Source organism: Carassius carassius, chromosome 6 (assembly GCF_963082965.1).
Source record: "Carassius carassius chromosome 6, fCarCar2.1, whole genome shotgun sequence".
Classification (NCBI taxonomy): Eukaryota; Metazoa; Chordata; class Actinopteri; order Cypriniformes; family Cyprinidae; genus Carassius; species Carassius carassius.
In genome coordinates, this window is record NC_081760.1 from 25391138 (window position 1) to 25405622 (window position 14485).

Below are 14485 nucleotides of genomic sequence, written 5' to 3' on the forward strand. Positions count from 1 at the left end.
TCCCCCCGATAGCCTAATAGACAGTAAAAGGTTGTCTGCGAGCTTCTCCTCCTGTCCATACGGTAATTTCTCTACTGTGCGACAGAGAGTCTCTGGTTATGACGCAATCGTTAGCCTATTTTTAAAAAAAACTGCTTCTACGGGACCATAACGTAAGACGGAAGGTAATGGAGCCTTTTATACATTTTCGTATTTCTTTAGAAATAATTAATGGACAAATGGAGTCTTTAAACGCCTCAGATGTAAAGTTATTCGCTGCCAAAGTGACGCCAAAATGAATGGGAGTCAATAGAATGCTAACAGCAGGTGGGGGTCCGCTAGCCAATGGCGGCGCCCAGGGGTGCTTCAAAAAAATATGAAACCCTGCCCCCCTGGTCCTGACATCATCTGCGCGCGTTTAGATGACGTACACGTGTTTGAACAGCTGATTGAAAGAGGTCGCAGTTCACCGAACAGCACTCAACGTTAATCTTCTAAAAATATATATTTCGGCTTTTGATGTGATTTATATCCAGTTATATACCAAGACATTTTCGGAATGACGTAATTCGGTGAGTGTCGATGTAACTGTCCTCTTTTAGTAAGGACTGGAGAGTAAATCTTGTTTTTGCTAAGTCAGTGCTGGGGCATTTGTGTTTGTCTGCTTTGTCTCGGTTCTTGAGTCAGGCTGCTTAACTACTGATTTAGCCTATAACGATGGAAACAAACCTGGTATGTAACGGTATTAGCAGTTTGTGCGGATATTTCAGTTTTGTTTTTATTGTGTCGTACCGCTAAATGCTTTGTTTAATTCGTTGCTCCTCTTTGTATTAGTCAGGCTAGTTAGCAGGTAACGTTAGCTTTATCTTAATGACAGCTTCAGAGAAAACACTTCTGCTCTCACGTTTAACAGACAACAACATAAGTTATTGATTATTTTAAGAATGCTCTGTCTAGGGGAGTAACACGCAATACATACACATTTGTCAGGGTTGATTTTTTTGTAGAAAGACATCGTTTACATTAGCAGTTATTCTGAGCAAATATTCTGAGAGGGTTATACATCTATTGGTCAATTATTTTTTACCTTTATACAAACGAGTGCCAAATGTTATGAGGATAATTGTAATGTTCTTAAATATGTGGATGATATAGTTTTTCTTCCCTATCAAGCTCAAATTGTGACCACAGTCATGCACTTAAGTTTATTACATGCTGCAATGAGGCAGAGTTGAGACTAAATATAACGAAAACAAAAGAGATGGTGATTGATTTAAACAACAACAACAACCCAAAGGTGCAACCAGCGCTTATTAAAGGACAAATCAGTTGATAGAGTAGAGGAGTAAAAATACGTTGGAACCATTTTTAATGCAACCTTAAAGTTTCAACAAAATACAGAGGCTATTATCAAGAGGGTTCACCAAATAATGTTTGCCCTGAGGAAGCATTTAATAATACTTTTATTGAGAGCAATTTAAGGTTTCATTCCTATGCAGGTTTCTATCAAAAGAATAAAAATTGCCTCCAAACTGTAGTTAGGACTTACTTAGAAATTATTGGTGTGCCACTGCGGAGCCTAACTGATTATTGATTCTTATTTATAGATTTTGTAAGTGGTTGTATTTACTATGAAACATGTTGTTTTGTTGTAATCTGTAATTATGTGAAAGTGTCTGTATTAATGTGATTCAATTCTTATGTGTTTTTATGTTTATTTGGGAAGAAGTCTATGATGTGCTGCCCATGCCATACTGTAATTGCCCCCTGTTTATTTATATAAAAAATTGTAAATAAAAAGATGGTATATTATTCAAAGATGTGCATATAAATGTGTATTTCTACACGGGAATGTAAATAAATGAATTAATTATATACTTGGTATGGAGGGTCTGTTTTCGAAGAGTCACATATTTGTCAGATGACTTGAAGCAAGGTCATAATTATTAAAAAAGATTATTTAATTTTGTTGAATTTATTTTAATTTTTGTGTATTTAATAAATTAACGGTATTAATTGATTAAGGAATATAATATAGTACTCAATATAAGAATCCTTCATTATTTGGAATATTGAAAAACCATTTGAAAGAAATATTTTTTGGTTAATACAGAAGTTTGGAGGTAAATGACTTTTTGCATAATACTTTGCAATTAACATAATTCCATAGTTAGTGGGTAATTGTTTCTTTAAAGTGATGAAAATATGAGAAACTGGGTGAAATGGTCTCATTAACTTTCATTTTAACACAAGTTAATTTTTCAACTTAGTTCAGTGTAGATATATATATATTTAAAGCTATTTAAAAAAAAAACTTTAAGTGGAATAAAGTTTCTGTGTCACTGACTTTATTATTTCAGAAATGTATAGGCAGCTAAAAGATAAAGATCTGTTGTGCACTAAAGACATTGGCGTAGAAACAATTTTACAATAGTTAACTGCAGGTACTACCTTGAATTGAACATGACAGTTTTAAGTAGAAAAGATGATCTATGTATCTATAGCCAGACATAACTAATGCTTTTACACAATCAGGAATTGCACCAGAAATAATATAATTGTCTCTCGTATACAGTTACAGCTCTATTGGCTTAGCTCAACTTTCCTGTGGTGCAATACAGTCCAGCCATGGATAAGATTTTGGAAGCGCTGGTCAGCTCCTCCCATCCTCTGGCTGTCAAACGGGCTATTGTGAAAAAAGTGATGGAGGCTGCAGAAAAGGAAGCGACGGAGGAGCAGTGCCAGGCCTTGTACCATCTCACCACCCGCCTTATTCTCCTGGGTGAGGATGCTTTTCAGCGGCAGGTTGGCCTCCAAGTGCAAGAAGCGTACGCGCGTTACCATCGCGATGAGTTTGCCCGCTTCTTCACCAAGGAATACGTGCTTGGTCTCCTACAGCAGGGCTATGGCTCTTTGGACCGCAGAGACCCTGCCATCTTGGACTTTCTACACAGTTCCCTCCGACTGCTCATCAGCTGCCCGGCTGTGTTGGAGTTGGCACCGCTGCTACAGACGGAGGTCCTACGCATCATCTGTGAACGGCCAGAACCAGCAACTTGTGCCAAGCTGGCCACCATACTGACGGACTTCCCTCAGTGCGTTCCTCGAGAGAAGGCTGGAGTTCTGTTCTGTCAGCAGCTTGTGCGCACCTTTGCGTATTTCCACTGTCCTGCCACTGAAGAGCAGGAGTTGCGGGAGTATGTGACCCAGGTGACCAGGGTGAGTGTGCTGCTGCAGGGCATCTGGAAGGCCGAGCCGGCCATGCTGCTACCGTCACTGCAGGAGGTGTTTGCTATCATCTCATCCACAGGTCAGTAACCAATGATTCCTCTTGTGATGAGATTTTAAATCAAGGGAATTAATCCAAAAATGAAAATTCTCTTATTTTCTCACCCTCATGTTGTTCCAACCCTTTATGACTTTCTTCTGTGGAAAGTAAAAGAGGAAAAATTGGTTGCTCTTTTACACACAGTTACAATGAATGTGGATGAAGCTTTTAAAAGAATGCAGAAGCACCATGAAATATAATAAAAACTGCTCACAGTAGACATATAGACATGAGAATGAGTAAATGATCACCAGTTATTATTATATTTTTTTTTATTTTTGGATTAACTAATCCAGAAACAGCATTGTTAAAATGTAGTCAAGATGTGTCAAGCTAAAGTGTACTTGCTTTTTTTTTTTTTATCTATATCGGGGTTTCCCCAAACAGTGTAGTTTTTATTATTATTATGAAAATGAGTAATTTTGAAATAAAAACAGAATCAAAATAATTAAAACAGAATCATTCACATAAATTATGAAAATCTGATGAAATATTTTACTTTTTACCAGCCTGTCATGTGACCATGAACATGTGAACGTCTTGTTAAATTATACAGTCTTATCTTAAATCTTTGGGGTTACTTTATGTAAATATTCAGGGAAAATCAGTCAAACCATTAGGTAATCTTCTTCCTAATTTTCTATATTTTACTTATACTTTTTATAAATGTTAGTTTTTATATTATACGATGCCTGCTAGACATACTTTTTTAATATGCATGCATGTGTTTTGTAATCTGAATGTTTCAGGAACCTCTAAAAGCATAGCATAAGAATAATAATTATAATAAAAGATTAATTCTTACTTTTTAATATTATGCTAATTAGACTACATGTGTAAGCGTGAACTGGCAAGTATCCACAATGTGTTTGTTTTCATTTCAGACCCTTCATTTGAGCCCTCCATTGCTCTAGCAAGCCTGGTCCAGCACATCCCTCTGCAAATGATCACAGTCCTCATCAGAAGCCTCACCACTGACCAGAATGTTAAAGATGCCAGTATGACACAAGCACTCTGCAGGTCAGACTGTGTGTGTGTGCACGCTGTGTAAAGCTCGTGAATAGTGCTTTTGTGTCTGTTTGAAAGACTAAGCCCTTGATCCAAATGCCGTTTTCTCTGCTTCTTGCGCGCTTCAGTTTTGTGGTAATTGCAGTGTAGTGTTCCTCATGGCTTAACAGATTTTAAATGAGTAGTAATTGTTTTGTAGGGTTGAATGTTGAGGTCAAAATGTTTTCTTTTTTTGTGGCACTGTTATATAAGGCTTTTATTTTATATGTTGCCTGTCCTGACCCAGTTTTCTCTTTCCATCTTTTTCAGGATGATTGACTGGTTATCCTGGCCTCTAGCCAATCACGTGGACACGTGGGTCATTGCTTTATTAAAGGGACTTGCTGCTGTTCAAAAGTTCACCATCCTCATAGATGTCACACTGCTCAAAATTGAACAGGTTTGTGTGTATGTACTCATTCAAAGTCAAATGTTAAGAGAATTACATACAACACCAGCATTAGAGTTCTGAATTGTGGAAGGTATTGAGAAGTGGAATGGGTCAGGATTTAGTTGGTTATTTGAGTTTATCAACAATTTTTTTTGTCTTTGATACCTAAGAATTGGTTGGTAAGACCTGCCTGTCAGAGGCTTTTCTATGCGCTTATGTGTGTGAATGTAGTTTTATTTGTCTGTTTGCAGGTCTTTAATCGTCTTTGGTATCCTATTGTGAGACAGGCAGCGCTGGTGGTTCTTTCACACATGCTGCTTAGTTTCCAGCACTCTCCTGAAGCCTTCCACTTAGTAAGGCCACTGTGGACATTGCTTCTCTTTCTCCTTTTCAAAAACCCTAGTTTTAAAACCCCTCGTGCCATTAGATTGTCCCGTTAATAAGTGCTTAAAGCCTAATTAAGCCTTCATAGATTACTTTTTTTTTTAATAAATCTTTTTTTTTTTTTTTCTTTTAATATTGAAATGAGTCAGAACATTCTAAAGGTTGGTAATTTTAGCATTTTAATATCTGCTTTGTAATAATTTCAGTGTGATGTGAATTGTTTTACCCCTGTCATTTATACCAGGTGGTTACTCATATAGTCCCACTTGTAAAGTCATTGAAGAACGATGGCCTTCCCAACAGCAAAACCTTCCTGCTGCAGTTCGCAGAACTTGTCCACTGCATGATGTACCAGTATTCCGGCTTCCCAGACCTCTATGACAGCATTCTTGAGTCCATTAAAGTAAGATATAGACAGGAAATCTCCGGTTTCATCTCTTATCAACTAACTTAAATCACTGCTGAATTTATTTAGCATTTTGTCTTTGTATGTATTAACTAATTTAATAAAGAATCGTTCAAATGTTTGAGGTCGGTAAGGTTAATGTTTTTGAAAGAAGTCTCATGCTCCTACATGATCCTTCAGAAATCATTCTAATTATGCTGCTCTGATGCTCAAGAAACATTCATGTCTTGCTTGGAGTTTTTGAAAGTTTAACAGCACAGCAATTATTTAAAATAGAAATCTTTTGTAACACTAGACATGTGTTTACTGTCGCTGTTCAATTGAATGCATTCTTGCTGATCAAAAGTATTAATTTATTAGAAACAAAACAAAAACCTCACTGAACACAAACTTCAGGACAGTAGTTATTTCAGTGCTTCATTTGTTTTATATCCACCTCTGGTTCTGTTGTAGGAACTACCTAAACCTAATGAAGAGAAGATCAAATTTGTTCTAAACCAAAGTGCCTGGACCTCTCAGTCAAATTCATTTGCCTCAGGCCTGCTTAAGATCACGGGAAAATCAGAAACGGGGAAGACGGGGCTTGTGAATCTGGGCAACACGTGCTACATGAACAGCATCATCCAGATTTTATTTATGGCTACAGAGTAAGTTTTAAATCTACTGCATAATATCTGATCTCTTCCTCAACGGTTTAACTGTTTAACATTCTCCAAATGCAAATACCATTTCTTTATATACTATAAAAATGATTGCATGTAAACACAATATTAATAATACATGCTAGAAATACTCATCGGGCATTTAAATGTTTAAAAAATGTACAGTACTTTTTCAACTGCAAGATATTTCGCAGCTCTAATAGTCTCTTTTTAAAAGTTTCAGACGGCATGTTATGTCTCTTCATTTGAATGGCAGCAACACCCTCATGAAGAAGCTCCAGCTTCTATTTGCCTTCTTGGCCCACACACAGGTATGTCTGTCTATCCTCTGAAGTGTTGCACAGCTTGGCATGACTGGGTAGGGTGTTAAATGAGACTGTTAAACATTCCTGCTGGTGTTTATTTATCATGCTATATGCCCACCAGAGAGCAGCATATTCTCCAAGGAGTTTTTTGGAGGTTGCTCGGCCACCATGGTTTACAGCTGGATCCCAGCAAGACTGCTCAGAGTATCTGCGCTTTCTGCTGGACAGGTAAACTCAGAAAATGGCTATGGCATCCTTTCCTGTAAACTATATGAAAGATGTATGTTTAAAGCCTTCTACACACTGCACGGTTTTCTTCATGTCATTCCAGACAGACTCTGTGTGGAGCACTGACTCCTTGTGCATCTTATCAGATTATTACAATTACTGTAAATACATATTTCCTACTGATACACCACAGCAAAAGATAACTGGCTTATAAAAAATTAAAAAAAAAAAAAATTAAATGTTTGTTTTTGGTGAAAATACTAGTGGCCTAAGATTTTTTTGCACAGTGGTGTATATCATTTTGTAATTTCTTATCTGCAAAGAAATATGAGATTTATCTGATTGAGTATTTTAACTGATTAGAACCCTTAACAATAAAATAGTGTGTTTTCTTATTTACAACAGCAGGGGGAGCCAATGTAGTTCAAGTATTTGTGATGTTCTGTCTTTCAATGTGATATTCAGGTTGCATGAAGAAGAGAAGACTATTTCAGCACTTCAGGTGACCAGCCCAAAACCTGAACCTGCAACCACTTCTGTGGAAACTCTTCAAGCTGCTGCAGGGCAGCCAGTCACTGATATGCCATCACATCCAGATCCTGTGGCAGCCAAGGGAGATGGTCGCACTCTAGTGGAGCGTATGTTTGGTGGTAGACTCTCGACAGCCATCCGCTGCCTGCAGTGCCACAGCCTGTCAGAAAAAGAGGAGCCATTTACAGACCTCTCTCTTGCCTTCTGCCCTACAATGTCCAAGTGCCACGGTCCCGCTGATGAGCACAAAAGCTCCTCCTCTGTGAGACCCTGCCAGGGGGCGGTGAATGGAGGCAGTGAATCCTCAGAGGGCTCAGTAAAAGAAGGTGCAGGAGCTGGGATGGAGAGGCCAGTGGTGGAGCCCACACTGTCTGTACCAGATTTAGTTGACTACTTCCTGGCTCCAGAAATCCTAGAGAATGAGAACTGCTACTTTTGTGAACGCTGCGCCTCTCTGCAGAGGGCCAAGAAGGTTATGCAAGTGGTGATGGCACCTGAGTACCTCATTCTGACTCTGCTGCGCTTCTCGTACGATGCCACCTGCCACGTCCGTCGCAAGATCCTGGACAATGTAGGCATTCCGCTACACATGAGCCTGCCTTTACACCAACACGGTATCTCGGCTTCATCATCTTCCTCATCCGACTCCCCCGAGAGTGGTGAGAATCTAGCTAAGAAGCTCAAGCCTTCTCAAAAGGAGGATGGGATGACGGAAAACAGAAGAAATAGCGAGACAGACGACAGCAATTCGGAGATGCTGTCAGTACCGTATGTTTTGAGTTCTGTTGTAGTGCATTCTGGGATGTCCTCCGAGAGCGGTCACTACTACTCTTATGGAAGGAATGCGAGTAGCACTGATGGTTGTGTAGCTCACCCATGTCCTAAGACCCTGGAAAACTCCAGCCTTGCAGAGATCTCGCCAGCCACACAGGAGGAAATGGGATGCGCTGACCACAAGCCCATGGACTGGTTCTTGTTTAATGACAGCCGAGTGTCTTTTACAAACTTTGATTCATTGCAGAATGTCACCAGTCGCTTCCCTAAGGACACAGCCTATGTCCTGGTCTATAGGAAACAAGAGGTCAGTGGACAACCAGGTAGTCCAGGGCCAGTTGTAAATGGTTCAAGACTGAGTGGAGAGCCTCCCCTGCAGAAAGAGCTGATGGATGCCATTACCAAAGACAACAAACTCTTCCTACAGGTGAGAATGCTCTTATGCTCACCAAGACTACATTTATTTGATCAAAATACAATTAATGAAGGTAATGTTGTGAAATAATATTACAATAAAAAAAAGATATGTATTTTAATATGTTCAAAAGTATAACTTATTCCTATGCTGGCAGAACTGAATTTTTAGCTGCCATTACTGCAGTCTTCAGTGTCAGATGATCCTTTAGAAGGCATTCTATGATGCTGATTTGCTGCTCAGGAAACATTATATTATTATCAGCGTTGAATGAAAACATTTGTGCCACTTCATATACTTGTGAAACAATGAAACATTTATTCAGGATTCTTCTATGAACAAAGTTCAAATGAACAGCATTTATGTAAAATAGTTTTTTTTTTTTTTTTTCGGTATAAAAGTTTTTACTGTAAAATTAAGGCATCTTTGCTGAATAGAAGTTTTTTGTTTTTAAAAAAAATTGAATGGTAATATATAACTGTAATATTATCAGTGCATAACACTCATTTGTTTTGTTTGGAACTGGTATTATTTATTTATTTATTTTTAAAGTATATGTATTTCTCATACAAGACTTGCATACACATTATCCATCAACATTTGTGAATTAAAATAAATTGTATTCTTGTGAAACTGTTCTGATATCACAATGAAGACAACTTCTGAGAAAACTTTATTAAGTAGTAATATTTTCACAAATAAAATTCATTTGAACAAATGTTGATAAAAACTTAAAAGTCATGTGGTGCAAATACATGAAGGGAAAAAACCAGGAAATTATATCATATCATCAGAGATGAACCCTGTTGAAAACTCCTATGACATATCTCTTAAAACATTAGGTAATATTAATTACACCATTTTTAATTATGACTTCACAGATGTAATTAAATACTTTATACCTTTAAGGATATAAAAGAAGTATTTTTTAAGCTTTATTGAACATAATAATAAGATTCTCTTTTTTTTTCTATGGTGTAATGAAATGATTGTTATTCCAATAAATTTTATTGTTAAATTTTTTTTTTTTAATCATATGAAACCTTTTCCTTTATCTTGGACAAGCTTATTAGTCAGTTGATTAGAGTTGAACCTGGAGCATAGATTTAACCCTTCGTTTCTTTTCCATCCAGGAGCAGGAGCTGAATGCCAGAGCTCGGGCTCTTCAAGCAACCTCTGCTTCTTGCTCGTTCCGACCCAATGGTTCTGATGACAACGAGCCCCCTGGCAGCTGTGGACCCTCAGGTGGGGGTGGAGGAGGGGGCTTCAATACCATCAGTAGACTCGTCTTCTAAGGAAGAGTCACAGACACTCCCCTTAGAGCGCTGGACAGTCCCACTGACAACACCAGACTCACCAGATTTGTTTTGCCCTAATTCCCCACTATGTGGATAAGTGTGCCACCTCAGAACAGATGTCTTAATTTTTCTGGTTTGTGTGCTTTTTCCCATTTGCAGTGATGCCCATTTGAAATGAATTGAAGCACTTGAGTACTATAGGTCAGAACTGGGCATGCAATAAATATGTACAGAATACAGTAATAATTATGGTCTCATCCTGGAATCTTAATCATTTCTTTTTATTAAACAGGAATCATTAGACCGAGAATGGTTTTAAAAATAAAAGCAAATATTTTTGGACCATACTATACTGTGAACTACTTGCATGAATATTTTAATTGGGAGTTTTTCAATTTCTAGTTTGGGGATTACAATAATATCTGTCTTGTCAATTATTTGATTACAATTAAGTTATTTTATTCGTTCAGGGAATAGTTTTTTGACTTAACTTTATAATAATAATAATTATTTTTTATTTTATTTTATGTGCTTTAAATAGTTTAGATTTTACAAAATTATTGGACTAGCTACACAATAAACACCTTGCTCTTGCTGTACAGTGTTAATATGTAATAATTAAGTTTTTTGCTTTATAGTGAAGACTCGTGTTAACTTTACATGGTCTAATTGTATTATTTAAAATGCATGTTACGATTTATCACTGTCAAATTCTATGTCATTTACTGGTTAAAAGATTTGAGAAGACTGTGCCTATTTTATTTCAAGGTTAGATATGTAATTTCAGTATGAAAGCTCAGTGTTATATCAAAAAGTGTTCAGTTACAGTAAGGCACAAAACATTTGACCTAAGGACAAATTCATTGATACATTTTCATTACAATATATATATAATAACAATGGTTTATACTGAACTTCAAAGCAACAATTATAACAAGTGTTATTCCTTTGAATATTCTGCTCTTGACATGTTCTAAGACAATAATCACGCTGAGGTCTGTTTTGACTATCAGAGCATGAGACCTTTGTTAGTCACCTTGTGGCTATCAATCCATTAGTCCACCCCCAACATCCGTGTGTCCTCAGTTTGAACCACTGCACTCCTGTCCTTTGCTGAACCCTGACACAATGCTCTGCCTTTGAGCTAAAATCAGTACGGCATTATTGTTGTGGTGCATTAGCTTAGAATGGACACTTAAGGCTGTGGTGAAGCACTCCTTTGATGCACATTTCTTAATTGAAGAACTAATACATGTAGAAAAATCGGCTTTGTGGTTTTCAAACGTGGGCACCTTTAGTTCTTCATTCCCTCCAGAGCCATTAGCTTTATGTCATGTTGGGCGCTGCAGCATTGCAATCACTCACACAGTCTCTAAAACCATTTGGTAAAATCAATGACTCTCAATTATTCAACAACTGAGAGCGTCACATCTCTTTTTCTGCAGTTTAGGCCACTCCCACTGACAATTTATTCTGTGACACAGAAATTTTTATAATAATGTACTGCAATAATGATTTAAATAGCCACTTGTATCATCTTCAGGTTTTTAGATCAGTAATCAAAGAAAACAACCAAGGTGTTGGTTGTGAATTATATCATAGACAAAAATACTTAATATAAATGATAGGCTACAGCAAATATCACTTGAGTTGCATACAGGTGCTGGACATATAATTAGAATATCATCAAAAAGTTGATTTATTTCACTAATTCCATTCAAAAAGTGAAACTTGTATATTATATTCATTCATTACACACAGACTGATATATTTCAGATTTCTTTTAATTTTGATGATTATAACTGACAACTAAGGAAAATCCCAAATTCAGTTTCTCAAAATTAGAATATTGTGAAAAGGTATTTGAAGACACCTGGTGCCACACTCTAATCAGCTAATTAACTCAAAACATATGCAAAGGCCTTTAAATGGTCTCTCAGTCTAGTTCTGTAGGCTACACAATCATGGGGAAGACTGCTGACTTGACAGTTGTCCAAAAGACGACCATTGACACCTTGCACAAGGAGGGCAAGACACAAAAGGTCATTGCAAAACAGGCTGGATGTTCACAGAGCTCTGTGTCCAAGCACATTAATAGAGAGGCGAAGGAAAGGAACAGATGTGGTCGAAAAAAGTGTACAAGCAATAGGGATAACCCCACACTGGAGAGGATTGTGAAACAAAACCCATTCAAAAATATGGGGGAGATTCACAAAGAGTGGACTGCAAGTGGAGTCAGTGCTTCAAGAACCACTACGCACAGACGTATGCAAGACATGGGTTTCAGCTGTCACATTCCTTGTGTTAAGCCACTCTTGAACAACAGACAGTGTCAGAAGCATCTAAAGTCAAAAAGGACTGGACTGCTGAGTCCAGTTATGTGTTCTCATGAAAGTAAATTTTGGATTTCCTTTGGAAATCAGGGTCCCAGAGTCTGGAGGAAGAGAGGAGAGGCACACAATTCACGTTGCTTGAGGTCCAGTGTAAAGTTTCCACAGTCAGTGATGGATGGGGTGCCATGTCATCTGCTGGTGTTGGTCCACTGTGCTTTCTGAGGACCAAGGTCAACACAGCCGTATACCAGGAAGTTTTAGAGCACTTCATGCATTCTGCTGCTGACAACCTGGAGATGCAGATTTCATTTTCCAACAGGACTTGGACCCAGCACACAGTGCCAAAGCTTCCAGTACCTGGTTTAAGGACCACGGTATCCCTGTTCCTAGTTGGCCAGCAAACTTGCCTGACCTTAACCCCATAGAAAATCTATGGGGTATTATGAAGAGGAAGATGTGATATGCCAGACCCAACAATGCAGAAGAGCTGAAGGCCACTATAAGAGCAACCTGGGCTCTCATAACACCTGAGCAGTGCCACAGACTGATCGACTCCATGCCACGCCGCATTGCTGCAGTAATTCAGGCAAAAGGAGCCCCAACTAAGTATTGAGTGCTGAACATGCTCATAATTTTCATGTTCATACTTTTTAAATGGCCAAGATTTCTTAAAACTCTTTCTTTGTATTGGTCTTAAGTTATATTCTAATTTTCTGAGATACTGAATTTGGAATTTTCCCTATTTGTGAGTTATAATCATCAAAATTAAAAGAAATAAACATTTGAAATATATCAGTCTGTGTAATGAATGAATATAATATACAAGTTTCACTTTTTGAATGGAATTAGTGAAATAAATCAACTTTTTGATTATATTATAATTTTATGACCAGCACCTGTACTGTCATCATAAAGTCTTCATTTTGTGTTTGATTTATACAATTTGACCATTTGATGAGTAAGTTTAACAACATACTTTTGTAACTGAATCTGATAAGACAATTTATCTGAAAAAAATAAATAAATAAATATATATATATATATATATATATATAGCTCAAACATGTAGCTTCTGACTAAGTACCCTCCACCATCTTTCTGTATCCTTTCTATTTCTTTCTGATTTAAGTTTTTACATCTTTAGACTTGTAATAAATGAGCAGTGATTATTAGTAATACTGAAGTTTCCATATTCTACTCGACATCATTATAATTAACTATCATTAAAAAAAAATATTAATTAAAATGAGTAGTTTCAAGAATAAACTAAATCCTTCCTTAAGTGATTCCTAATTTAATAATTGTATATACATACTAAGTGTACTGGAAGTGCACCTCCATATTGCAGAGTTCATTTTAATCCACAACCTGAAATCACATTATGAAAGATTTCAGGATAATAAACTGACTAAATCAGTCCTTTGCACTGAGCTGCAGTGAGTAGGCCCAAAGCTTCAGAGATAACTAAGGCGTTTATCATTCCAAAGATACCAAACCCACAAACATGAAAGTTCTCTCCTGAAACTGTTCACTTTCCATCATTGTATTGCTAAGTACCAGTGATATAAACTTTAGTACCTTGTACTACGCTTTATAGGTTGTTTAAACACTTTGTGCATTTCTACCATTTTTGTCATTATTTATAAACGTATAGCCTATGTGTATAAACTCCTGTATTTAAATAAACATAAGGATCATAACCGCAGGCTAAACTCAGAAAATTCAGGTAAGTGCAGTCTTAATCAAGACGTTCGCTTGTATATTTCTGTTGGAAGTCTTTCTATTGACTCTTTTCTGCGATTCGGTTCTTTCGAACAGCTCGTTTGAAGAGTCTGTTCAAAATCTAATTCAGTGATTCTTTTACGTGCTGACGTAATTACGTCATCGTGTGTCGAATATTACATGCCCTAGATGTTTAAAAAAGGCAAATGTAGACACACGTTGCTGTTTATTACTTTTTCTTTTTCGAATGGGCTTATTAATGGCAGTATTTATTGGAATGTTCAGTTCATGTTTATTGCAGCATGATTCAGCTCATACAAATATAAACACACACACAAAAAATAAATACTTAAAAAAAAAAATTAGTGTCTAAATATAATTTTCAATCACAACACTACAAACATACAAAGGCTTGCCAAATAATAGAGATTTATATATATATATATATACTGATCGACTATGATTTTTATTTTACAACTCAAATTATTTTATTATTATTTTTTTTTTACAAAAAAGCTGGTTTGCGAACCGGTTCAGTCGTATCATTAAAAAATCATACTAATACTTTATATTAGCAGTCTTAATCCGAACTCAAGCTATTTTATTTGGGACTTCACTGGGTAAGAGATTTGTTTAACACCGATTATTTCCTCGGAGGAACACTCTAAGACTACATTTCCCA

General features: G+C 36.9%; 1 protein-coding gene across 2 annotated transcripts; it reads left to right on the plus strand.

The window, feature by feature from the left end:
* Positions 1-389: 389 nt before the first annotated feature.
* Positions 390-10095, plus strand: LOC132142536 (ubiquitin carboxyl-terminal hydrolase 38-like). Of its 2 annotated transcripts, none has more exons than XM_059552483.1 (11): positions 390-551; positions 2561-3289; positions 4192-4327; positions 4625-4754; positions 4997-5098; positions 5374-5532; positions 5989-6182; positions 6415-6508; positions 6624-6730; positions 7196-8462; positions 9584-10095. In XM_059552483.1, exons 2-11 carry the CDS (start codon positions 2608-2610, stop codon positions 9743-9745), a joined length of 3033 nt encoding a protein of 1010 aa, XP_059408466.1. In that variant the 5' UTR covers positions 390-551; positions 2561-2607; the 3' UTR covers positions 9746-10095. The 2 variants fall into 2 exon arrangements, with proteins under 2 accessions (XP_059408466.1, XP_059408465.1); XM_059552482.1 differs by having other exon boundaries at positions 391-551; positions 2555-3289.
* Positions 10096-14485: the final 4390 nt, after the last annotated feature.